This window comes from Cladophialophora psammophila (assembly GCF_000585535.1).
Source record: "Cladophialophora psammophila CBS 110553 chromosome Unknown aczJe-supercont1.2, whole genome shotgun sequence".
Lineage (NCBI taxonomy): Eukaryota > Fungi > Ascomycota > Eurotiomycetes > Chaetothyriales > Herpotrichiellaceae > Cladophialophora > Cladophialophora psammophila.
Window position 1 is genome coordinate 682,101 of NW_006912923.1, and position 24,732 is coordinate 706,832.

General features: G+C 50.2%; 9 protein-coding genes across 9 annotated transcripts; 5 read left to right on the plus strand and 4 right to left on the minus strand.

Moving 5' to 3' along the window:
* Positions 1-576: 576 nt before the first annotated feature.
* A1O5_01561 (uncharacterized protein) lies at positions 577-2,154 on the plus strand (the record flags this gene model as incomplete). The annotated part of the gene is made up of 2 exons (XM_007742177.1): positions 577-837; positions 877-2,154. The coding sequence occupies 2 exons, from the start codon at positions 577-579 to the stop codon at positions 2,152-2,154; spliced, it is 1,539 nt and encodes a 512-aa protein (XP_007740367.1).
* Positions 2,155-3,064: 910 nt separating this feature from the next.
* On the minus strand, positions 3,065-5,106 carry A1O5_01562 (uncharacterized protein; the record flags this gene model as incomplete). Its single annotated transcript, XM_007742178.1, has 7 exons — positions 3,065-3,597; positions 3,652-4,046; positions 4,096-4,242; positions 4,291-4,341; positions 4,396-4,488; positions 4,542-4,842; positions 4,893-5,106. The coding sequence occupies 7 exons, from the start codon at positions 5,104-5,106 to the stop codon at positions 3,065-3,067; spliced, it is 1,734 nt and encodes a 577-aa protein (XP_007740368.1).
* Positions 5,107-5,774: 668 nt separating this feature from the next.
* On the plus strand, positions 5,775-7,558 carry A1O5_01563 (4-coumarate-CoA ligase; the record flags this gene model as incomplete). The annotated part of the gene is made up of 2 exons (XM_007742179.1): positions 5,775-6,338; positions 6,410-7,558. 2 exons carry the CDS (start codon positions 5,775-5,777, stop codon positions 7,556-7,558), a joined length of 1,713 nt encoding a protein of 570 aa, XP_007740369.1.
* Positions 7,559-8,174: 616 nt separating this feature from the next.
* Positions 8,175-10,202, minus strand: A1O5_01564 (uncharacterized protein; the record flags this gene model as incomplete). Its single annotated transcript, XM_007742180.1, has 5 exons — positions 8,175-8,793; positions 8,845-9,021; positions 9,069-9,676; positions 9,730-9,810; positions 9,858-10,202. 5 exons carry the CDS (start codon positions 10,200-10,202, stop codon positions 8,175-8,177), a joined length of 1,830 nt encoding a protein of 609 aa, XP_007740370.1.
* A 1,398-nt stretch (positions 10,203-11,600) lies between these two features.
* A1O5_01565 (uncharacterized protein) lies at positions 11,601-13,712 on the minus strand (the record flags this gene model as incomplete). Its single annotated transcript, XM_007742181.1, has 3 exons — positions 11,601-12,857; positions 12,912-13,584; positions 13,621-13,712. 3 exons carry the CDS (start codon positions 13,710-13,712, stop codon positions 11,601-11,603), a joined length of 2,022 nt encoding a protein of 673 aa, XP_007740371.1.
* A 1,256-nt stretch (positions 13,713-14,968) lies between these two features.
* A1O5_01566 (uncharacterized protein) lies at positions 14,969-16,683 on the plus strand (the record flags this gene model as incomplete). The annotated part of the gene is made up of 4 exons (XM_007742182.1): positions 14,969-15,408; positions 15,478-16,377; positions 16,427-16,484; positions 16,564-16,683. 4 exons carry the CDS (start codon positions 14,969-14,971, stop codon positions 16,681-16,683), a joined length of 1,518 nt encoding a protein of 505 aa, XP_007740372.1.
* A 1,164-nt stretch (positions 16,684-17,847) lies between these two features.
* A1O5_01567 (uncharacterized protein) lies at positions 17,848-19,558 on the minus strand (the record flags this gene model as incomplete). The annotated part of the gene is made up of 2 exons (XM_007742183.1): positions 17,848-19,144; positions 19,443-19,558. The coding sequence occupies 2 exons, from the start codon at positions 19,556-19,558 to the stop codon at positions 17,848-17,850; spliced, it is 1,413 nt and encodes a 470-aa protein (XP_007740373.1).
* Positions 19,559-19,979: 421 nt separating this feature from the next.
* A1O5_01568 (propionyl-CoA carboxylase beta chain) lies at positions 19,980-20,776 on the plus strand (the record flags this gene model as incomplete). Its single annotated transcript, XM_007742184.1, has 3 exons — positions 19,980-20,157; positions 20,227-20,311; positions 20,365-20,776. The coding sequence occupies 3 exons, from the start codon at positions 19,980-19,982 to the stop codon at positions 20,774-20,776; spliced, it is 675 nt and encodes a 224-aa protein (XP_007740374.1).
* Positions 20,777-22,282: 1,506 nt separating this feature from the next.
* On the plus strand, positions 22,283-23,824 carry A1O5_01569 (uncharacterized protein; the record flags this gene model as incomplete). The annotated part of the gene is made up of 3 exons (XM_007742185.1): positions 22,283-22,620; positions 22,743-23,192; positions 23,239-23,824. The coding sequence occupies 3 exons, from the start codon at positions 22,283-22,285 to the stop codon at positions 23,822-23,824; spliced, it is 1,374 nt and encodes a 457-aa protein (XP_007740375.1).
* Between the last annotated feature and the right edge of the window lie 908 nt (positions 23,825-24,732).

Below are 24,732 nucleotides of genomic sequence, written 5' to 3' on the forward strand. Positions count from 1 at the left end.
GTGTTATATAGCTCGTCAGTAGTGATCTTAACCACGCACGCTGATGCTTGCCTACTTGCCAGTTTCTAATGTAATCGATCTGAAAGAACGAAATTATAATGGGTAGCGATGTCTAACATTGAATGTGTGCTCTTGCCTTATTATGTGCGCTCCACTAGTACACCGCAATTACTAATGTTATACATTTATTGGCAAATTTAGTTTTCGTGCGAATTCCTTGACCTTGACTCGCCCCGCGTTGTGTTATTGCCAGCGCAGTAATGCCGTACCCGTAGCCGCAACCGTAGCCGTGGCTGTACGGGTAGCCAATATTGAATCAGATCCCCAGTATAGACCGAATTAGTGTTGGGGAAGCGAATTCCCGACTCCATTGAAGCATAGCTTGGGCTGAAAAGCTGAATATCGAAAGTCGATGGTTAGACTCCCCGGCACCGGCAAGGCTTGATGAGAGAGTCTGCCAGCCCGAGTTATGCATTGACATAAGAGACACATCGTCCCACGGATAATGAGAATTTTATCGTGTCCACTCTCCGTCAAGGAACCTACTTTGTTGCGTGAATCCTTCAATCCGATAACATGGCCAAAGTACAAGCTTTCATAACCCTAGTTTATTCCTTAGCAAGACAAGCTTATTCATTGCACACGGCTAACACCACTCCTACGGTGTCCTGCAATCACTTAACATTGCCGTCACTACCAGGTCTCGAGATCTCCAGCATTCAAGCCTTCACTGCATACAACTGCACCAATTCTCTTGCTCCCGGCCTATCGCTTCACATTTGCAATATCAGTGTGAGCTATAATCACCAAGGAGAAGATGACATCACCTGGGTCAATGTCTGGCTGCCTTTGAACAATTGAAATGGGCGCTTCCAGGCCACTGGTGGCGGAGGTCTCGCGGCCGGACTCGGAGCTTACTATCTTCTCGGCGCAGCCCCCTACGGGTACGCCACAGGGACGACAGATGGAGGACTAACTTTGAACAACACAATTGACCCTCAGACTGGTCAGTGGGCACTGAAAAAGGACGGGTCTCTCAACGAAAGTCTCGTCAAGAACTTCGCACATAGGGCTATCCATGACATGGCCGTGATTGGCAAGGCACTGACACAGACATTCTATGGGAAGTCTCCAACCTACTCGTACTACACAGGCTGCTCAACTGGTGGACGTCAGGGCTATTTTGCTGCCCAGGTAAACCCGGAAGATTTTGACGGTATCATGGCCAATGCTCCTGCGCTGAACTCGCCTCAGATCTCACCCGGTGATTTTTGGCCGTCTGTGGTTATGCATAACTTGGGAGCTCCGCCTCAATGCGTTTTTGATGCATACTATAATGCCACCCTCGAGTACTGTGACCCTCTTGATGGGGCCAAAGACGGACTTATTTCAAACCTAGGAGCCTGCGACTATGATCCGCAATCCCTTGTCGGGAAAAAAATCAACTGTGGGAGTCAGACTATCACAATATCAGCAACTTTCGCAGATGTCGTTTCTCGCATCTGGGCGGGCAGCACTTCGAGAAATGGGGAAGCCTTGTTTCCAGGAAATCCTCGAGGTGCCAACTTCAGCGGCCTGGCAAACACCACCACAGCAAATGGCGTCATAGTGCCTGTTCCCTTCTCAGCTGCCGAGGCTTGGATCAATTACCTTGTGGTGCACGATCCCAGCTACCCTGCGAGGAATATGACATTCGCCGATTTCGATTACGTGTTCGGACAGTCAGTGATCGAGTTCTCCGGTATTCTGGGCACATTGTCACCAAATCTGTCGCATTTTCAAAAGCGCGGTGGGAAACTGCTGACATGGCACGGATTGGCGGATCAAATGATCACGCCTTACAGCACTATGTTGTACCGTTCGGCCCTTTCGCGCGAGATGTCTCTCACTCAGGCCCAGCTGAACCACTTCCACCGAGTCTTCTTCGCCCCGGGCGTGGCGCACTGCGCTGGCGGTATAGGGCCGCTGCCGACAGACCCTCTCGCCGTACTGGTGAGCTGGGTAGAGTCTGGCAAAGCCCCGGACACGTTGCCAGCAGCTATTGCTACCTCTCCATCTAGCAACATCACGCGAAACTTGTGTCCATACCCCCAACTCCTCACCTATGACGGACACGGTAATGTCAACGATGCGAGCAGTTTCTCCTGCATCTAGCAGCGTTTCCTTCTCATCGACGCAAAGACGCACGATGAAAAAAAATAGCTGTGGACTTCTCGATGCTTGCCCGAGCTCGAGCCTGATGGTGCACCTCCATTCATCAGTCCAAATAGTGAATATACGTGATTTTATGACCAAATCCTAGAGTTGCCATCGATAAAGGATTAAGACATGAAAATAGCCTCTACACCATCCACCAGACTTCTTTCTTGGAGCAGAGCATCCTCTCTGTGTTGTCATGCTGCTTTGCGCCGAAAGTTTCGGGGCTCAGTGGACCACTCTCCACGGGGTGTGTCAAAACAAATGTTGCCGGGGCAAGATTGCTTTACACTCTCGATAGCATCGTTGGATCTCAAAATACTCCAAGAGCGCACTCCAGCCGCAGTAAAGACCCCAGCGATATACTCAGTCACATACTAAGTCCTAGAGTAAGTTGTATCAATGCCTCGAGACCGGATGCACACATAAGTTTCCTTGCCCAATTCACTAGAAAGCCGCAAAAATCCGCCTACCATGTCTACGTAAGTCGTGACTACCAGTGAGAGTGGACTGACTTGAAGATTGCCATTATACGCGCCCAAAGTACGCGAGCGCTCACATATTTACGTGCTCTAGGTTGATGTGGAAGATGGCTCCCAGTGACGAACTTGCACGTTGGAAATAGCCGTTGTCGCGCAAGAGGTCATTCCTGACGGTCAACGATATTCAAAGTTTAAACAATTCAAATACGACATACAGGGCACAATTTGTACATTCGAGGACTAGCAGGCGGAGCTAGAGGAAGTAACAATGGTAGAAGCTCACACTTAATAATGGTGGCTTTCCGTGATTATCCAAAGTCTCACTCGCAGATGATCCCAAACCCGGAACTTTTTTTGGGAAATATGTTCCCAGCCACATCCTGTCATCACAACGCGACAGCAACTCTGTTGGTTTGGTACTTTTTGATGCTCGGTATGAAGAAGCAGGTGATAATCGCCAACACGCCGAAAGGGATACTGGTGACCCAAACCCACTTTAGGGACTCCGCGTAAGCCCATCTGGTCCCCAACTGAGCACCCGCTAGGGTCTGTGGGGAATATCCAGGCACTTGGGTAATGTTTGCCGGAGCAGTGAGAAATGTGGTAACAAACTCAGTGGCATATGACGCTGGTAAGCCAGCTTTTATGGCGTACTTCGCGATATTCTCTGGTTGTTGCTTGTTGAGCTTGTTCACGAATATATTGTAGTATATCGTGAAACCAATAGAGCCGCCGACGGTACGAATGGACAATGACAAGGCCGCAGTCGTCGCGAGCAAGGAATCCGGAACAACAATCAAAGCCACAGTGGCAGCGGGAACCAGGATACCGCCAACGCCGAAGCTTGCTATTGTTCCGAGGGCGACTGCTAGTTTAGGCGTTTCTGGCGTTGTAGCAACAAGACCGCCGATGAAGGCGGCTAGGCAGAGGTTAGACACAATAGCTCTGCTAGACTGGAAATAAACTAACTTACTCATTATAGTCGAAGAGATCATGAGGATATATTTTGCCGGCATCTTTGTCGATAGAAGAGCGTTCCAGAAGACAGCACCTGCTGTAGTTGAAATACCATAGCCTAGACCTTTCAAGCCGACTTGAACTGGCTCTGGGCTCCAAAGGGTTGAAAACGAGATCGGGAAGAAGTTGATTAGAGAGTAGAAGTCGAACCCCGCGATGAAAGCGACAAGGAATGTAAGTCCAACGACTCGTTGTCCTTGATAGAGTTCGCGTGGGATCATAGGATGTGGAGCAAATTTCCATTCCCAAGCTACCCAGGAAATGATGAGAAAGATACCGATAATCAGCTGTGCTAGGACGTAGCCGCTTGCCCATGGGTGAGTATATCCGCCGGATTGGAGGGCAACGAGGCTCCACCAGTTAGTCAGACATATCGACCGCTTAGCAGAAGAACACTTACAAAAGGGTGATTCCCACAATAGATAGGATGGCTCCAATATAATCAATACGCGCCAATATTTGTTTTTTAGACATCCCTTGTAGGCGGGGGTGTGATTTGGGGAAGTAGGTTGTTAGCAGGCCTACGAACACGATTCCGTTCCATATCCTTGTTAATGTTAGTCTTATATTTCATCAGCGATACTCAAAGACTCACAGAGCTATCCATTGCGTCCATCTCCATGTGACATATGTGGCAAGTAGCTGGCTAAAAGTTGTCAATAGGACAATAAAGTTCTGCTGCGACATGGTAACGCCTTACCTGTACATAACATAGGGTGTAAAGGGCAGGATTGACGCAGTCATGAGTGCCAATGTAACTCCACGCTGACGTACAGGTACGATATCCGACAGCCTAGTTGTGATTAGCAATCTGAACTGTACCATGGCTAATGATTGTCGTCATACCCAGCTAGAGCAGTCAACTCGCAGACGCCTGCACCAGCTCCGGAGAGAGTCATCCCGGTCACAGCCTGCCCAAAAGAGTGGGCACTACCGATCAAAGCGATGCCCACTATAATCACCATGGAGCCACACAGTGTGATATTGCGGCGGCCAAGTAGATCTTGCAAATACCCGACAAAGGGTGCAACAGCAGTAATGGCTAATGTGTTCGACACAGGAAGCCAGCTCCCCACTTTCTCGGCGCCCAGATCAGCTTCGATGAAGGCCAGGCACCCTCCGACGAAATAAAGCATGATCTGCGACCCTAATTGGCGTAAACAAGACGATGATATCGATGGCATCCAAACAACAAACCTGCGTATAACATGCCCAGGGACACTGCGGCCAAGGAGTGACGAAGAGTCCACGCAACCTTGCCATCAGAGTCGTCACCCTTGTAGGCATATTCATTGTGGATATGGACGTTGTCCGCAGCATCTTTTTCCTCCACTTCAAAGTGCTCCGCATTGGATTCTTTTAACCCGACATGGTTCTCTGGGGTAGGAGTTGCCGAAACTAGTTGCGACATGACTACGTGTCGTTGACAGGGCGTTCTGAAGTCAAAAGAGAGAACAACAGTGCGTCAGAAGTGATGAGAAACTTGAATTCTGGGGATCCCCATGTGGGAGCTTGCCGAAATATGAACCTGGGGACGTACTGGGGTGACTCGGTGTTGGCCAAGGTATAGACCGAGTTCCTATGGACTGATGCGCACCACCACCGGTATATTTCGGTTGTTTTCGGTAGAACGGTTAGCGCTGATATGATACTTTGCTCGGCGGCGCAAGTTTGATTTCCTTCACCATGGCCAGAATCACTGAATCAAATTGGCCGAGGTGGGCGACATTGCTGGGCCAGGCTTGCTGCTTTTTCTTGAGGCGGCGCGGACTCAAGGTTGAATGTTCACGTGTGAAGGTGGACCGCTATTCCGCCATTAAGAACATTGGTATGCTCTGAATTTGAAGGATAATAGACTCGGCAGCGCTCGCTCTTGCCTGGGAGCTAGGTGCCTCGCTCTCATTCCTCTTTCCAAACCCATTTTCTTTTTATGAAGCTTGACTACACGTGGGCTCTCTTCAGCAACTAGACGGTAAAACCGTGATGCCGACAGTCTGAAAGAGCTCCGCGCAGATTCGAGGCAATAACTCAGCTTTGAAACCAATAGATCTGAAGTCAACCAAGATACAAAAAGAAAAGATGCCATACCGATCTCGCTGGTCCATTCCGCTGCCGCAGTGCTCCTTTCCAACTTTTTTGTTCGGCTCCCCTCACAAAGATCCGGGTGACAAGAAAGCGTACGTCGACTCTAGGCGCCCAGAGGAGCTCTTTCTCACTCGCAAGGCATTCCGTCTTTGGTCGCAGCGTGTCGCGTTGGGCCTCCTCAAAAGCACCAATTTCCAGCCTGGAGATCGAATCTTGGTTTTCTCGGGAAATACCCTTGCCACGCCCGTTGCGTTCATGGGCATTGTTATGGCAGGAGGTGTCTTTACAGGGGCAAACCCGACCTTTACTCCCAGAGAGTTGGCATATCAGCTGCGTGACTCGGATGCGACTTATCTTTTCTGCTCGGACGCTTCCATCGACACCGGCATTGAAGCTGCCAAACAGGCCGGTCTGGATAAGAGCCGCGTGTATGTCTACAATGAGAGTGTGTTCTTATGTGACAAGGCCAGCCAACGGGGGTTGAAAGGGTGCAGGTCCTGGTCTGAACTGATCGCGCCGGCAGAAGAAGCTCAAGATTTTCAGTGGGATGAGCTGGATGTGAGTGAAGCTACGAGCATCTAAAGTCGTGTCCTGTCTCAAGAGACATGCGTCCGCTGACTGACATATAGGGAGACAAGTGCCACAAAACGATCGCCCTCAACTACTCCTCGGGCACGACCGGGGTGCCCAAAGGTGTTGAAGTGACACACTACAACTACATCGCCAACACACTTCAATACAACCATCTCCCCACCCTTGCCCCGAACTATGTCGAAATGAATGATAGATCCAGATGGCTCTGTTTCTTACCTCTCTACCATGCCATGGCCCAAACAATTTACATTGCAGGCGCTCTCCTTCGGGGGATTCCAGTCTACATTATGCCCAAGTTCGACTTTGTGGAGATGTTGGGGAATATCGAAAGATTCAGAATCACCGATCTCACGATTGTTCCTCCCATTGCTGTGGCTCTGACCAAGCATCTTGCCGCGAAAACAGCCGACCTGAGTAGTATCGAAACTATGAATTGCGGCTCCGCTCCGCTGGGAAGCGATATCTGCCGTGCGATAGAGAAGTTGTGTGGCGGCAATTTCAATATGAAACAAGGCTGGGGTATGACGGAAGTGACCTGCTCCTTGTTAGGGTGGGACCCGAACAAAATTTCCACGTCCTTTGGTGTTGGCGAGCCTAACGCTAACTGTGAAGCCAAGATCGTGAAAGTAATGACAGACTTCCGTGGCAATGAATCCTTCTCCGAGGTCACTGAGCGTGGCGCTGAGCACACTGGTGAGCTGTGGTGTCGTGGCCCTAATGTCATGAAAGGGTACTGGCGCAATCCAACGGCAACGAAGAATGCTTTTTCCCCTGACGCCGAGCGCTGGCTGAGGACCGGAGACATTGCTTACGTCGATGACGAAGGGTGCTTTTACATTGTCGACCGCATCAAGGAACTGATCAAGGTAAAAGCAAACCAAGTGGCTCCAGCCGAACTTGAGTCTCTGATCCTTGAGCATCCGGCCGTCGCCGACGTGGCCGTGATCGGCGTCCCTACCACAGACGGCGACGAAAGGCCCCGTGCATTTGTGCTACGGCAACCACATATCCAAGTTTCTGAGCAAGAGATTTTTGACTATGTCAAGGAGAGGACTGTGGCTTATAAGTGGCTGACGGCCGGGGTGCAATGGGTCGATGCGATTCCCAAAAACCCCTCGGGAAAGATCCTGAGGAGGCAGCTTCGAGAGGCTTCCAAAATTCAGTCCGTGCAAGCTAGATTATAGAGAGGAGTAGTGGGATCTCTGGCGGGATGAGAACTAGCATGTCCTACATGAAGATTACAGATAGTTGTCTTGACCTCTCATGCCCAATATCGAATGTTGTCAAAGTTTGAGACGTGTGCAGGATGCGGCTTAGTCTCGATTAACAGTAGCTTTTCCTTTGGGAAATTTTCCTCTCTTCTGACTTCGATGCGGAAGAGACTACTTTCCTTCCATGTGTGTGTGACTGGGAGAAGAAAGAATAGATTTTCCTGTCAAAGAAGGCACATACTGCTTACAGGCCTAATCAAGGTGCCAAACGATACTTTAGCCCGAAGATAATCCAGTTCAGGACTTGTGTCTTCCTGAGAGTCGTGGAGTCCCAGTGATCCCCAACCAGTTTCTGATATCGCGGTGACTTGATAAAATGTCCTCACAACTTTCACCTAAATTTCGATTTCTTCGTTGGTCGGTCAGCCTTGCGCGACCCATTCGGCGTGGTGGCTCATACCTTTGGGTGACTCTTGACAGTGGCGGACAAAGCTATTTCCAGGACCAAGATCTGAGCGAAACGTCGCAGATGTTAAGCAGCAGTCGCTTACTCGCCTGCAACGTCCATAGAACATAGCAAGATTTGGGACTATGATACGTCGTTGAGAAAGTCAGGAAACTCGTCGAGATCTGCTGTACTCTCCAGCGACTCAGGCTTCTGTATTGTGATTCCGCCATCACTGTAGGGATTTTCTGCTCGCTTCGACTCAGCCGCATTAGCTGGGAAGGTTGTCTCCAACATTGCATCGAAGGCGTCTCCTAGATCGGGCAGGTCCCAGCACTCATTTGAGATACAGGTACATGCGCAATGAGCGTTGCTTCCTCCGGGAGAGGCAAGCGGCCGAGGCAGTTCATGTTCCTCGGGATATTGTCCCTTCGCTAAAGCCTGCTCGACAATGAGCATCGTCCGCAAGAAGAACCGGGGCAACGATGTGAAGCTTTCTGCTCTATCACTATCGTTGGGCAGGAAGTCGCCGAGTGCATGAATGTCCAGGGGCAACGAGCGAGGAGTTTCATGTGCATCGAGGCAGGTGACAATCTGGCGGATGTGGTTCAGGACTCGGTCAACCCCTTCATATCGTTCTTTGAGCACATTCAGCGCGGAAAGATAGACGCTCAAGCGCTTGCGGGTATTAGCAAGCTGAAGCTGCCGATCCAGCTTGATGGTCAAAATATGCCAGACCAAGGGCATGGCGATATGCGCAACACTGGACCATTTTGTAAGCCGACGCTAACGGTTCTCGCAGCTCAGAACTCACATAGCAATGGGCATGAATGATAGCATCCTATGTTCAGCGATTTGCTGTAAACTTGCGTCGATGCCATGGATGGCTGTTTCGACTTCCCTCCCACCCGCTGGAAATTCTATATGCACCGGGCATCCCTTCGTGATCGAAACATAAGTAGCATGATTCCATAGTGCCATTTTGGCCGAGCTAGGCATTGGAGTCAGACTTATCCTAACAATGAACAGACCACTTACTGATAGTAGATGTAGGCGATGTTGTTTTGCAGCATGACAGATTTATCCACAGAGCCGTCGATGGGGCTGCTGGCTTTGGCTTTCGCAAACCATTGATCGAGGTGCTCTGAGCAGGCTTTTACTTTATCAATAGGCGTTGCCATCTCTCCGGAACCTGAAAAAGAAGGGTCGAGTGACAAGATTCCGAGGGCCTGTCTCAATAAGGCAGCTAGACCACAGAACATAGAAAATGACCTTGTCAAAGCCTGTTTCGTGTTTGTGTCGTACACCATTGATTCTTCTGCTTTGGTGTGAAGGATATTTTCCTCAACCTCAGAAAGAATACCTTCACCCGGATCAATTTGCATAGGTCTACGTAGTCCAAGTGCCAGGAGACGGTCTCGAAGCAGGCAGCAACACCAGAGCCTCTCCAGTTGAGTCCACCGTTGTAAAGAAGCTTTATTGAAACCATTGTGTCGATGCACATTAGCAGACCTAGCAAAATATATGGCGTTGCTTAACCAGTAAGTGTTGATCTTAGCATCAGAAGCAGAAACATATTGTGTGAGTAGCAAGGCTCCTTGAGCACTAAACAATGTATCTCTGTATGAGTCGAGGTGGAAAAGAGCCTATAAGGACACTGTTAATCTTATGTACATAGATTGTAGAGGATATCACATACTTTGGCTCGGCGGTAGAACGTCGCGCGAGCTGTTTGAAAGTCACCGAAGCCAAGCTGGTCAATGATAGAAAATGGAACAAACTGTGACATTAGCCAAGGTCTTCCGGGTCGATGTAAAAGAAACATACACTGCAAGCTGCAAACAGCATTGCCTGGAAGACGAAGATGGAGATCGTCATGGTTTGCATTGCTGATGTACTGGTATATGCCCGCCAGAAGTCACCTTCGTCCAAGATGGGTTGATGTGGATGGATATAACGAAAGTACGCCTTGACAAACTCGTCCAGAGAAGCTCTTGACGGTAATCGGTAACATCCAAGTCTCTCCAAATACTGGACATCCTCGAGCACGAGTTGAGATATCGCGTCTGCAGAGAGAAATGAATAGTATGAATAAATAACATCCGCCCCGTAGAGGCCCCGGTCTGCGCGTCGTTCAGGTGGCCTGAAATTACTCTTCTCGGAGTTCTTCATAATGTCGAATGAAGCAGTTGAATCAAAGACGCATGTGCTTGACTCTTGTGTCGATTGAACAGTTTTTGGCGGTCCATCTGGTATCTTGCAATCTAGGTTGTCGAGACTCGACGCCAAAACTACTGGCTCTTCCAGGCCGAGCACCTTTCGCGGCTGTGTGCATATAGGGCGTGCCTTGCAAGTGGAAAGGTCAACTCTCTCTTGATAGGCACCTCTGTGACACACACCGCATGTCAATCAAATTGTTGAAGCCCATGTAGGTGGGAAACATTGTCCAGTGGGATACTCACAGCTTTCTCACTCTAGACTTAACAACACAATTTGTGCTGTCCAGTTTACAGTTGGTGCATGGGACGCCATTTTGCGCCGCATCGCATCGAACCTTTCGTCTCCGGCAGAGCAAGCACGCCGCTCCAGCGCGTCGAAATCGATGGCGCGTCATACTTGACATATGGGGTCCTGTTGCAGCATCCGTGTCTTGAACGGAGCTATCGTTGGTAGAGTTAAGTGCGTTTCCATCGGCAGTGCTTGCCATGAGCAGAACAAACAGTGCGCAACCCTATGCCTTGAATGAGCAGCAAAAGAATAGCAGAAGATGTCGTCAGGCCCGCCTCGATCTAGGGAAGGAGAAAGGAGCAGATCATAGCGGCGTTGTCGCAGCCCTCTGGACCAAACTTTGCCTGCCACCCGAGTGTTGCACGCGCTCTGGTCGAAAGGGCTCAGAGCCCAGATGCGGAGGGCAAGCAGCTTACCTATGCCTTCAGCTGGAAATTGACCGGCCACATTACCGTCACGGGCATACAAGAACAAGCAGTCCAGGCTCGAAAGATCCGGTCGGATTAAGGGGTCCACCAATTTTTGCGCACCAACAGTTGGTCAGATTGTCATTTGTGGCAATGTGCAACCACCTCTAGTAGCATGAGGTACGACGCAATTGTACGCATAATCAGAGTTCTCTCGACCCGATTCAGGTCGAGTTTCTCCCATGGTCTGTCATCCGGCCCCAAAGACCCCACTTGCGTATAAGTCACGGCAATTTTCGGTATATCGGCTATAGTGGCGATCAGCCCACCTCTGCCATGATGCGGGTCGATGGGTCCAGACAACACGCGACTCACACAACGGACGCAGTCTTCCATGTCCTAGCTCTCCCAGGAAATCCTTCCCTCGGATCTAGTCTTGCACATATCCATAGACTCCATGTTAATTGCTTGGCAGCTTGAGGTTCAGTAGGGTCGTCCTCTCTAGAAACCAGGGGCAGCAAATCAATTCCGCCCCTCCAGGTGGCTGGAAAAGTAATGTCATAGCGCAAATTGAAGTAATGTTAGAGCAGTTGGCTTACAAGCTGAGCTTATAGACCAGTGAAAAGCCTACAGAATTAGCATTCATATCATGATTCTATAGTACATGTGGCCATTCGTTTCCCAATGCTTGAGTGTATAAGTCAGTAAAGGGATTAGTTGCATGGCTTTCCCGATTCTGTGAAGCAGCTATCAACGAAGATGGCTCCGATACGTGTTCGATAAAGTCCCGGTAGCCGACATTGGTCGTCTGTGCGGGGCTAGGCTGCAAGTTGTCCATCATGTTCTCGCCAGAGTCTAAACCATTCACTGCCATTTCAGCCGAGCGGGCAGCTGGTTGGAGAACCTTCAGAGCGTGCCCTGCGCTTGAGTAGGTATGCTGAAGGTGTCGAAGATAAACCATGCAATGCCGCAAATCATGCAAGGCCTGTCTGCGTATACTGTCGTCGGACACACTGCAGTCCTGGAGATGTACCACAACAGCAGCAATGATGTTGGCTACTGCTGTTGCATCCAAGTAGTCTAGCAAGCCCTGCTCGCGGACGTATGCAAAAGCACCGGATATTTGATGGGCTGCCCATCGCACGATCAGCCTGGCGTGGGACCAAGTCTGCGTTTTCGAGACTGTACCAGAGGCTTTTTGTCCAAATGCCTGCGGACGATGCACGGCGATGATGGCAGTATAGTAGATTGTTTGAAGAGTCACCTTCGAAATAATCAGGCTGCGATCCTGATCTTGGTGGCTCGAAAGTTTAGATGCCGCCTCATTCGGGAGCATCGCCATCCACAGGTCGAGATCGCGTGTGCAGTCCTCGATGTCCTTGGAGCCTCCCGGGCGATCTGAGTTCGGTGCCCCAATCCACTCTCCATGGCCATGCGAGCTGCTCCCTCCATACACCGTAGACACGATCCTATGAATGCAAACGCAGAGCCTTGCCTTTTCGACCAGTAGCGTCGCCAAAGTTATCAGTTTCGTGGGATTGTGCAAGTCTGCAGGGAGCACATGTGCGTAAGGGGCAGAAAGTGAAATTGCCGAAAGATCGCAGTCAGCGATGCCGATCATAGGCACCCGAAATTGGGATATGCGACAAGGTTTGCCTAGACCCATGGCCACGATGTGCTCTCGAACATAGCAACACCACCACAATCGTCTCTTTAGCTTCCGCTCATTACTGTGACCCTGTTGGCCGGCCAGATCGAGGTGCAAGCCGAGCGACTGGGCGATCGCAATTGCCGTACCAATCCAATACCACGAATCCTTATAATCTTGCACATTGCCACGGGGAGTGCTAAGAAGCAACGCGGACTGTATCAGCACTATCTTGTCATCCTCCGCGCGGAGATCGAAGAGCAACTAAAGACAATTAGTCCGAGAGCCCTCGTCTGGGGAAAGCAAGAAAAGACTCACCTCGGCCTTCTCTTGTAGAGCTGCACGCGCGGCTAGCTTCGAGGGGTAGCCGGCAGCCCTGACCAGCTCAACCTCAACGAAGGGAATAGCCGCAAAGATGACCGCAGTAAGTAGCAACAAGCTTGCTCCTTGGCTCGTCTCGGAAGGGCTTTTCAGCAAGCTCCTCAGAAACTCGCCCAGGTCTAGCACAGGCAAAACCGTATGCACGAATTCGATATAGCGAGACAAGCAAACATCGCGGAATGCAGGAGTTGGTAGGGTAAGCGCTCCCTTGTGCGACAGAAAGTCGATGTCGATCTTTCGCAACGACGCTGGCAGACGTCTCACGTTGACAGACTGCGCTGCCGCCTCATTGCCTAACAGCCCAACTGAATCTAGACTTTGTGATTCTGATGGGCTTGCAGGGAACTCAACCGTGACGTCAGGCAACCCGTCCCCATGCTGCTCAAAGACTTCGCTTGCAGCTTGAGGTTGGGCGACAGAACTCTGAGGTCTGACGGACGGTTGTTCTGCAGGCTGAGTGGATTGAGCCTGTAATGGAGTCGTATGCAGTAGCTCTTCAATAGTAACATGGTTGGCCGTGTTTTGTTCTTGGAGCGGTTGCAAAGGATGCCGGGTAGCCGTCACTGCTGCATCATTGGTTCCCTCACTGCCAGGAAGAACTTGCTTAGTCCTGAAGCATCGTCAGCAAGGTCTGTGTAGAGCGCACCGGGTTCCACAACAACGCTTCAAGAGGCCAACCTTCTGCGTTTGCTGGGCCCTAGCTCGCAAAGAACTTGATCTAGGCGGCAATTGGTGCATGGCGGACCGCCCTGGATCAAATCACAGCGAACTTTCCTCTGCTGGCACGAAATACATGCTCTTGTCGAACGACGCTTCCTCCGAGGAATGGATTGCTCCATGACTTCCAGGCAGGCCCCCGAGGATGCTCAATAAATTCGAATATGAATGATAGAAGCAGAGACGTACAGCCTCGGATATGAACAACGGGGCCCTAGGGAGACAAGGGAGGAAACATTACCGAGGAGGAAACATTGCCGAGGGAGGCGGCGGGAAAACAGGAATGGCTGTGACATTACCTCGTACCCAGTAGGGGCTTAGCACGCCCTAACTTAAGGATACTAACTCGCCGACTCGCAGAGTACCTAGTAAGTTGTGTTAGCGGATATAACAGGTACACGTCGGCCATTAGTCACATGGGCACCTACGACAGCAGCACGTGATTTGCAAAGTCTCGGGCTATTAATCAAATCCCTTCCCTTGGATTTAAGATGACACTCGTCTGCATTAACATTTCTATCTATATCGCAGTGCAGATGAGCCATCCCTATAGACATGCTTTTGTAGAACTCACTAATGCCATGAATGAGCGTCAGGCAAGGCGCCGCACTTCTCGAGGAGTGCGATTTCCCGAAGTCTTGACCTGGTCCTAACGGCTCCAAGTGGAGCCATCAAGCCTAGTCACAAGCATGCTGTCGTGTTTTCTTTGTTGGGTAGTTAATTTGCCAGCTCCCGGCTATCTTCGTTGTGATACTTGGGGTGTTCCTTTGGTCCGCTACTTGGTGTTTATGCCATGTTTGTCTGGGTGTCAATGTCAACAAGTCTCATATTGAACTGGGGCGAGGCTACTAGCCATGGGCATCAACTCGTACGGCGGTGGGATAGCCTCTTTACAGCACGCACACTCAACCAAAGGAAGTTCTCCCGTTCGTAACTTAATTGATTATTCTATGAATGATAGTCCCCGAGGACTATATAAGAAGAACCTTAGTCTAGCGTCGACGCCCCAGCCAATCATAAAGCTATCCACCACTTCAAACTTCTCCCATTACAATATATACCCCGTGTTATTTGTGCGCCGGATTTCGAGACCATTCCGAGAACGTTGTATATTTGACCACTGCCACTTGACTACATAACGGCATCCTATCCGTGTACTCGTTCTGGTAACCGAGGGACACCGGGAAACACGACCGCAGTCCAAGGGCATAATTATTTAGGACGACCCACATACCCTAGAACCCCAGACAGTCAACTGAAACCAAGCTTGCGACAAGATGGCGGTGCTTACGGCAACGAAACTCACAGCCTACAACTTGAAGTGTCTGTTCTTTATTGCTTTTGGAGCATTCTTCTATGGATACGATAGCGGTTGCACGACCTCCATCTTTGGCTATCCGCAATTCATTACGTTCTTCGGCTTCACCTCCACAACGCTAGGTGCCCTTGGCTCCTCCTACTATGGAGGAAACTTCATCGGCACCATATGCAACTTCTGGCTTCCTGACGCCATCGGCCGCATCCGTACCATCCAGCTAGCCTCCGTCGTCTCGATCCTAGGAGCGGCTCTTCAGATTGGTGCACATAACATTGGTACGCTGATGGCTGGAAGGGTGATTGGAGGATTTGCCTGCGGCATCGTATACAGCTGTTGTCCTCTCTACGCAAGCGAGATCAGCCCTCCCGCCTTTCGAGGTAGAGCTGGTGGCCTGTACAGGTAAGTAGATGCGACTACCCAGTATACCTACTTTCTTGGCGTAAGAGGTGCTGACGCAAGGTGTTGGAGTTTTAATGTCGGCTTCGCCTATATGTTCACCGAGTGGTTGGGCCTAGGCTTCTCATATATATCTGGCAACGCCGCATGGCGCGTGTTTCTGGGCCTACAGCTGGTTTGTCCTGCTCTCATGATTTTGGGCTCCCTCTACCTGCCGGAGTCACCTCGCTGGCTAGTACTAAAGGACCGCCATGAGGATGCCCTGATCGTGCTGGAACGTATCCACGGTGATGCCGACGGTAACAAGTCCTTCGCCCATGCCGAGCTTCACCAAATCAATGCGCAGATTGCGCTCGAGAAACAAGAACGAACCGGCATCACCGCGATCATCAGGCGGCCTTCCTACCGCAAACGCCTGGTCCTGGTCGTCATCTTCATGGTGGGCCAACAAGCCACAGCAATTATTCCCATGCAGAATTACCAAGTCATATTGTATGAGCAGCTGGGTTTCTCGAACAAGCTGGTGCTCATCCTTGTTGGCATTTGGGGCACCATCACAATCGTCGCCACAACCACGGGAAGTCTGCTTTTCGACTACACTGGCCGTAAACCTCCCGTGTATTTCGCCATGGGAGTAATGACCATCGCGACGATTATGTTGACTGCGTTTTGGGCGACGTTCGAAAGATCCGGCAGCACAAACGCCACATACGGTAGACTTGCCATTTTCTCCATGTTCCTTTTCAACTTCGGCTACGCCTTCATCATGAATTCATTCGGTTACGCGTACATTCCAGAGATCCTGCCGACGCCCGTCCGTGCTGTAGGCACAGCGATCATGATGCTTGTGTTCAACGGTATGATCATTCTGCTGGTCCAGGTCACGCCTATCGCTATCAAAAATATTACTTGGCGATATTTCCTGGTTTTTATCGTCTGTGATGTTATTTTCACTATAGCCTTCTACTTCATGTGAGTTTTCTTAGAGGTGTAGTCCGCCGTATTTGCTAATCCAGCACAGGTTTCCTGAAACTTCCGGAAAGCCACTCGAGGAGGTTGCTGCGCTATTTGGTGACCCGGTAAGAGTCCTGCGCCCTTTGTCTCCGCTCTTGGAGAAGGGTCCATCCAGAGATATCTCTGTTAATGGGATATTTATAGATTGCGGAAACACTTCAAGAAGCCGAGCTGCACATGCAAGAAAAGCCAATAAAAGTCCTAGCGGAGGAGTTGAAGACGTCCGAACACGAAGACAGTTCCCAGCATGTTGAGGTGCCATAACGTCCAGTATGAAGAGGGGGTTGAAACAAACACCTGAAGGCAGATTGAATGGACGGTGACAGCGAAAGATATGGCATGGCCACGAAGTATTAAGGAAAATAGGAAGGGATGTTAGCCGCAATCTATGTATTTACGGGTTCGTCAATTCTCAAGCGATTACCGTTGTTTTTAAAGCTGTTTTGAAAACCGACAACGTCGAACAATCAAGCCCGTGGCTTCGAAAAGTGGGAATCTCCTTCACCACTGCATAGTGCACGAGCGAATTAGCACGAAATTAGGGCGTTCTCGTGCTAGCTGGAATGTGTTACAGTCATTAAGTTTACCTTCAACCTGCGCGACGCTGATGATGACTAGACTATTTGCTGTGTAAGATGGCCAATGTTGTGTCTGGAAAATCATCTAACAAACGCGTGACACGGGACATTGATGGGCGTCAGCAACAAAAATCCTCAAACATTCCATGTGAATGGGGGTAACCATAGTATTGCTAAGCATAGAGAAGATCTTAGATTTTCGCCGAAAGCTCAGACCTCCCGACGGAAGCTAAATTTCCGTCCGTAACATCCTGCACACACACAAGCAAACCTTCGTTAACAGTTTCGCCTTCATGAAACTGGCATACCGAGTCGATAACTGCATTGTACGGAGCTCGTACTTCGAGCTCCATTTTCATTTGTTTGATAACGCAGAGCACGTCGTTCTCAGCAACCTTATCCCCTTTTTCAATAAGTATTTCAACGAATTGACCCGAGAATGGGAGACAGACATGACGGGGGTCGCTGATGTCGCCTAAGCGACGCGAGGGCGACGGCAAGCAAGTCTCTGTTGACGAATACACGGTGGCAATGCAATGCTTCGGAGTTGTGCTTGCAGCCGAAGATGACAAAGTAATATCCGCACGCACTTCCGTGGGGAATTTGTTCGTCCGTATCCGATCGATATTTATAAGATATTCTTCTGTTGTGGTGAGTTTTCCGTCTGTTGCTTCTTCCATTATGATCTTGAACCGATCTCCCTTCCTGAAAAGTGCGCATCAGCACTAAATGCATTGTTCAGTGATTCACCATGTCCAGATCCCGAGCCAAAGTCCCCTGTTCTCGAGTTGGAGTGTTTTGAAATAGTCTCCGAGCGTCTGTCTAGAATTGTCGATAGGTTAGCCTCCAGTCATCGTATCGAGCATGCGCCCCGAATGAAGTCTTCTGATTGCAGCACCCCTAGGAGAACTGGTATGTTGCTCTGAACGCCCGTTATCTGAAAATCATGCAATGCTCGGATAGCTTTCTGTCCTGTTGTCTCGGAGGTAGATGCTCTGACGATGACTTTAGCTAGCAAAGAATCATAGGCAGGTCCCACTGTCGTACTGTTGGCACGCCTGAGATGAGTATCCACGCGAATACCTTGACCTTCTGGTAACTTGTGATTGGAAATACGGCCCATGCTCAACGTGAAACCTTTTTTGGCGTCCTCGGCGGTCACTCGAAGCTGGATGGCGTGCTGTCGCATTGAAGAACTGTCATCCCACTGGCTTGAAGGTAGATCGAGATCTGGCAGAGGAATACCAAGCGCGAGAAGCAGCTGCGAACGCACAATGTCGATGCCTGCCACCTCTTCGGTGTCGGTGTGCTCAACCTGAACGCGCGGATTGACCTCAAGGAAGTAGGATTCCCCGGAGGATTCGTGCACCAAGAATTCAAATGTGCTGAGTGACTGATAGCGGATGCTGCGAGCTAGTCGTACGGCGCTATTGATCACTTCTCGAATAACACAGCGATCCTTGATCGTGGATGGAACCAGCTCAATCACCTTTTGGAACCTTCTTTGAATGTTACACTCACGTTTCCATAAGTGCGTGACCTCTCCGTAGCTGTCACCTATCATCTGAATTTCAATGTTCCGGAAGCCGCGAATAGCCGTCTTCTCCATGAAGACATTACCGCTAGGCGATTCGCCGCAGGCACGAGAAAAAGAGGTCTCAAGGTCCGCAGCTCCCTCGACCAGGCTGATGCCACGTCCGCCACCTCCGTCGACCGCTTTGATCATGACAGGATATCCCACCGAGTTGATGAAAGCCTTCGCATCTTGGATACACCTAGTCGTCGCGTCCGAGGCTGCAAGAACCAGGAAGCCATTGCGAAGAGCTAACGAGCAAGCAAGGGTTTTATCACTTGTTTCGCGTAGAATTTGTGCCGTTGGCTCAATAAATGTGATTCCGGCCTGTTCCAGGCGTTTCACAAGCTCAGGATTTTCTAACAGAAACCCATAGGGTGGATGAAGGGAATCAGCTTTCTGATCAAGGCAAATGAAGACTATTTTAGCAACGTCGACAAAGTCTTTCGGCGAGTCAAGAAGAATTGCCTCATCGGCGAGCGTCGTATGGTTAGGATCATCTTGAGTAAATATGGCAATCGTTGTAATACCGAGCTCGCGGGCGCTCAGAAGAACTCGAATCGCAATCTCACCCCTTTTGCCCTGTCAATTTCTCGCGTCGAATCAGTCCTGGATTGTCTGCTTAACGATTGGCGACGAGTAATCTGTTGATTATAGGTTTTGCCATTTGTGCGCGATCATGTCCATCACGGGTAGCTTGCTTCCAAGTTTCCCTCGACTTCCAAATAGGCACGGGATTTGGCGTCCGAATTCTCTCCCGACTGAAATCATAAATAGAGGAAACCTAGAGATCTCCTTGAGCCGTATTCCAATCATCTGGATCACTGAGTGTCGACCACATTTTGAACGACTTGGGCTGCTTCAACGAGTACCCACGCCCAACGCGTGCCCCGAGCGGTTTCGAGCAGAAGCTGGTATGGACGAACAAGGTAACAACCCCGGTAAAGACCATACGACTTCCAGGACGAATCCCGAAGTCTGCAGCCATTGGCTTTTCCGACTTCCGAGGTCCGATATGCTATGGCCAGGCGGGATCTACCAAGGAGAGGCAGTCAGGGGTTTTCGAATGCAGAAGATTATCGGTCTTTTCCAGAACGATATCTGGAGCAATGAAGGAGCGCAAAATGTTTCTCGATGATTCGAAATTAATTGCTTCGTCATACTCAACATGGGAAAACCAAATGACACTAATGCTACAGCTCAGATCACACAATCTGTCAGCAAAAAGGCGGACGCGAGATTAAAGCAGCTCACAGAGCAAGTAGAACCAAGCAGAAATACGAGCCGAAAAACACCTAAGTCAGCAGATGAACCGGCAGACTGGTCAGATGTGTTGGCAGAGTTCGACAGAGTACGCACATTTGCGCAGACTCCAAAAGCAGAGACCACTGGGAATAGGCGTCAGAAAGATGCAGGCAAACTCTGGGTCAGAGAGCGCATCGAACTATTACTCGATCCTGACAGTTTTCACGAGATTTGGAGCACTGCGGGCACTCACGTGGATCAAAGTCAATGCGCTCTCCAGGAATGCAATGGAAGCAGAACGACAAACGGTCACAGATTTCACACCAAGCAATAATGTTCAGGGTAGGTGTATATTCCCGACCACAAGGACGACACCGTGAGCTGACGGGAATCCAAGGTTCGGCGCTATAGGGGGTCGATGCGTCCTGCTCACCGCAGACGACTTTACGTTACGCGCTGGGCATGCTGACGGCGCCACTTTTGAAGAAGCTTTAAGGTCTGTAAGGGGGAAGTGTGTGTCAAATGTTCTCATATCTAACATTGTCACAGTATACAAGATCTTGGAGGTCCAAGCATTCATTGTGGCAATGGGGTTATCGATAACTACGCCTCAAACGAGAAAGGATGCTATGACCAAATCGCACAGTTTGTCACATACGTTCCAAATCATGGAGGGATCCTACCCCCGGTAACGTCCTTGAGTGACGCCGTCGATCGAGATTGTTCCAGCCTGCGATCGTCGATTCTGCGGCGACGTCAACGGATGTACCAGGTCAGACCTATCATTCTTTCAATTGTGGACAAAGACTCCTTCTTTGAAATTGGGCCTCACTGGGGACGGAGTGTCGTGGTCGGCCTTGCGCAGATGAATGGTCGACCTATTGTAACAAGGCAAAGTGGCTGTGCTGTGATGGGCTGTGCTGAGCTGGTAGAGCGGTGGCAGGGAGGAAAAGTTGTCTAGTCACATGTCAAACCTAAATGGGCTGGCAGAGGGGGGTGCGGAACAGTTTACAGTGCTGGCAGTGTGCCATTCATTACAGATTGAGCAGAGTATCATGAATTCCATGGCTTTTGGCGCCGTCTACCTCTATTCTTGAGTGTTTTATTAGTTCTGTCCTGTTCCTCGATGCTACCGCTGTGCTAGGTGTTCGTAGCCCTAGCCGCTGCCCTTCTGGGTGGTGTTGGTGGTGTTGTCTTGTCAGTATCAACCAGAAACGCGTTCTCGATTCCCGATCTGCTGGACAGGCCTCTGTGCGTTGTTTCACGTGCACGCCGAACCCTGAAGTGCTCTGTTACACTATGGGAATTGTTGTCAACAATTGCATGGTCGATGCCGGGGCTATGGACGCTGCGGGATATCAGAAACTATCCAAGCATCTCAGACTCTGTAATGTGATGGGTCTACCATTGGTCCAGCTGATCGATATTCCTGGGTTCGCAATTGGGACTGTTGTAGAGAAGTCCGGAGTTATGAGATGGGCCATGGAATTGTGTAAAACATATTTCACGACCACGATATCTATCTTCTCCGTAATCCTGCGACGTTGCTACGGCGTTGGAGGAGTGATTCTTTGCCTACGCACACTCCGTTGGTTTCTGAGGTGTACTAATTCCGAAATGAACCATCGTGCAGATCTGAGAAAGGCTGGAGACAAGGCTCAAGAGTTATATAAGCACCTTGAGGCTGAGTATATAAACCTTCAACATCCACTGCGGGTGTCCAGTAAATTCGGCGTCGAAGAGGTCATCGATCCGGCACACACACGCATAATTGTATGCGAGTGGACAGCGCACATGTACTTTCCTTCCTCCTGGCATAGCCCTTCTCTCACTGATTTGATGTCCTAGATACCAGGATACTCTCAAGGAAAGGTTGCAAGAACGCGCAGCTGGGAAGGCCAAGCCATCCTTTCGGTAGAGGCGTCATTTTCAGGGCCCTTAACTGTCGGGTAGATTTTCGTGAGACGATAAGCTAGTTGCATTGGCACGATCGCATAAGTCGAACAGGGTTGCCCTGCACGGAGGGCATCTGCATCATTCGGGGCACGATGGAAAGACATAGGTGATGGAAAGTGGTCACGAACGATTGAATGAGCTATGTACGAGCATAGGCACGGTCAGCTGTAGTACTATTGCCGTTCTCATAAATCTGCGGATCTCCAATTTTGAGCTTAACAACCTCGATTTGTTCCAATAGCTCGAGCTCACGACAACACTCATTAAAGCCGTTTGGCGGATGACACTGAGGCTCGACATTAGCGGAACTCAGCTCGCATTCCGAGGGGTCTCGGGACGCTGATTCTTGCCGAGGGGCTTGATTTGCCGAGTGTTTCTTAATGTCATTGTCATAAGGCTGTTCAACGTGATTTACTCGCACGCCTATCGCGATATGTCTTGTGGCATGTGACGACAATGTCAAAGTTTAGAACTTCATTCGGTTTCGACCCGTCGCGCGATGGAATCAGTCATGAAGTCTGCAGCGGCAGCTGTGCTCTCAGCTTCTGCTGCCGCCATTGCTGCTGCTGGTTTCTGGCTGGACTCCAAGTATCACATCAGGTCCGATATTGCCCAAATCCAGTGCTTGAAAGCAAACCGTACCTTCTACCAAAATCTTTGCAAAGTTCACGGGGAGTCTGACTGGTTCTTCTACCGCACGCTACACTCGACTCGCGGAAAGAACGATTATGACGAGGCCTTCATTTTCGAATCGCGAAGCTGGACTTATGCTGAACTACGGAGAGAGATTGGAAGATTGGCTGAGGTTCTGCAAGCTCTGGGGATTAGAAACAGAACAGTGGTTGCCATGTACGTTAATAACTCACCTGAATTTTGTTCGCGTGGTGGGCTTTGTATAAGATTGGAGCAATCCCTGCCCCAGTCAACACATCAATAACCCGAGAGCCACTGAAGCATTGTTTACGAGTCAGCGAAGCTGAGTTTCTGATAACCACATACGAGTTATTTGACGCTGCTACAACCAGCCTGGATACCGCAGCCATTGTGCCCGATGGAACTCCAGCGATGTATTACAATGACGCTCAATTACCCAAGCTCAAAAAGGTCATCAATTACGACTATGGCACCTACGACAGCATCTCGCAGTCTCTACCTGCCCTAGACCACAACACGCTCAAGCATGAGCGCCTGCAGCCGGTCACGCCGCAGTCGGCGGACTGGCCCAGCGAGTCAAGGCCTGTGGTGCGAGCCAGGCATACTTCGCAGTACTTGTTCACATCCGGGACGACAGGGCTTCCGAAGGCATCTGTATGGCCCGCAGCATACAGCATGATGGCATGTGGATCCCTCAGATGGCCGCTAATGTTCCAAAAGCCTCGCCGATTCTATATATCCACACCCATTTTTCATGGAGGTGCCGCGTACGTCTCGCTCTTCTCTCCTACGCATAGACTGACCGCTTTCTAGCTTTGCTGCCCTCCCTTCTACGCTTGCCACATCTGGAACAGTCATTCTGGCGAGAAGGTTCTCGGTCTCGAACTTTTGGAAAGACTTGCGCCGGAGTAGAGCTAATGCGATGTTCTATATCGGGGAGATGATTCGCTTCCTCGTCCAAGCTCCGCGAGACCCTCACCACCGAGACGAGAAGTCTTCTCACAGTCTGGAGCTGATATATGGCTTGGGATTGAATGCGACAGTAATTCGTGCATTTCGGGAAAGATTTGGAGTGCCGTGGATTGTGGAATACTACGGATCGAGCGAGGGAACAACCAGTGTTGCACATGGCACTCTACATAACGGAGACAAACCCGTAGGCAAAGTCGCCTGCTGGGGTCCATTGATGCGAAGCCGGTTCTTTGGACAAGACGCTTTCTACATCATCGAGGTAGACCTGGAAACAGGGGAAGTCTGGAGAGACCCTCAGACCGGCTTCTGCAAACAGTGCGCCTTTGACGAAGTTGGGAAGCCATCACACGTATCGCTCCGCCCATGCAAGGAACACATGATTATGTTGGAGAAGGTGGCAAAGAGGCCACAGAAAAGAAGCTCCTGAGAAACGTTTTTAGAAGCAGGGACTTGTTCTTCGGAATGGGAGATGCACTGTCTATTGTATGCGTCACCCCATCTTTACCGCCTCCCATCTTAGCCTTTTTCACTCGCTAACAGGAAGTTCGCCATATAGGATCGTAACGGCTATGTTACTTTTGTTGACCGTCTTGGGGACACGTTTCGTGCAAAAGGACACAATATTTCCACTGCTGAGGTCGAAGCAGCATTTTTGCATCACCCCTACGTTCGATCGGCGAATGTCTACTCAATACCCATGAACAAATATGGCTACGAAGGACAGCTTGGATGTGCGGCGATCACCTTGAGCCAAGGCCAAACCGAAGCCTCAGCTGCGCTGGAGAGCCTGAGGGCATTGGAGGGGTGGCTCATCAAAAGAAGGTGGCACAGCCCCATACGCAGTTCCTCGATTTCTTCGAGTCATGCCGACTTTCGCCACTGATGCTGTTGACTTGAACAGCAGTGAAGATCTGACTGGCGAGCGAGTGTCGACAATCATGAAAAAGCTCAAGACGGGCCTTAGGGCAGAAGGTATATTACATGCTAGCCCAATCTTGATGGACACTTGCTGATATTCTTGTGTGATCCTGCAGCTCTAGACCTGGATCCACTAGGTCGCGACAAACTCTTTTGGATCGAAAGAGGAAGCGGCTTCGTCAGCCTTGGCGGTGAGACCTTATGTGTGATAGCAGGAAGAGCGAGACTCTAGCATGACACGAGTCCTAACGGACATGTGGAATTCATGAGGGCCCGAGAAAGGTGGACATGCAAGAGGGTCGCGAAGCTTCAAGGCCGCTTCATTTAGGCCACTAATTAGGCTACATTGGAGTGGCTATTGCTCTTCTGGGCGGCCCTAAAATTTAAACCTCTTGTCAAAAGCTGCCACGGAGTACG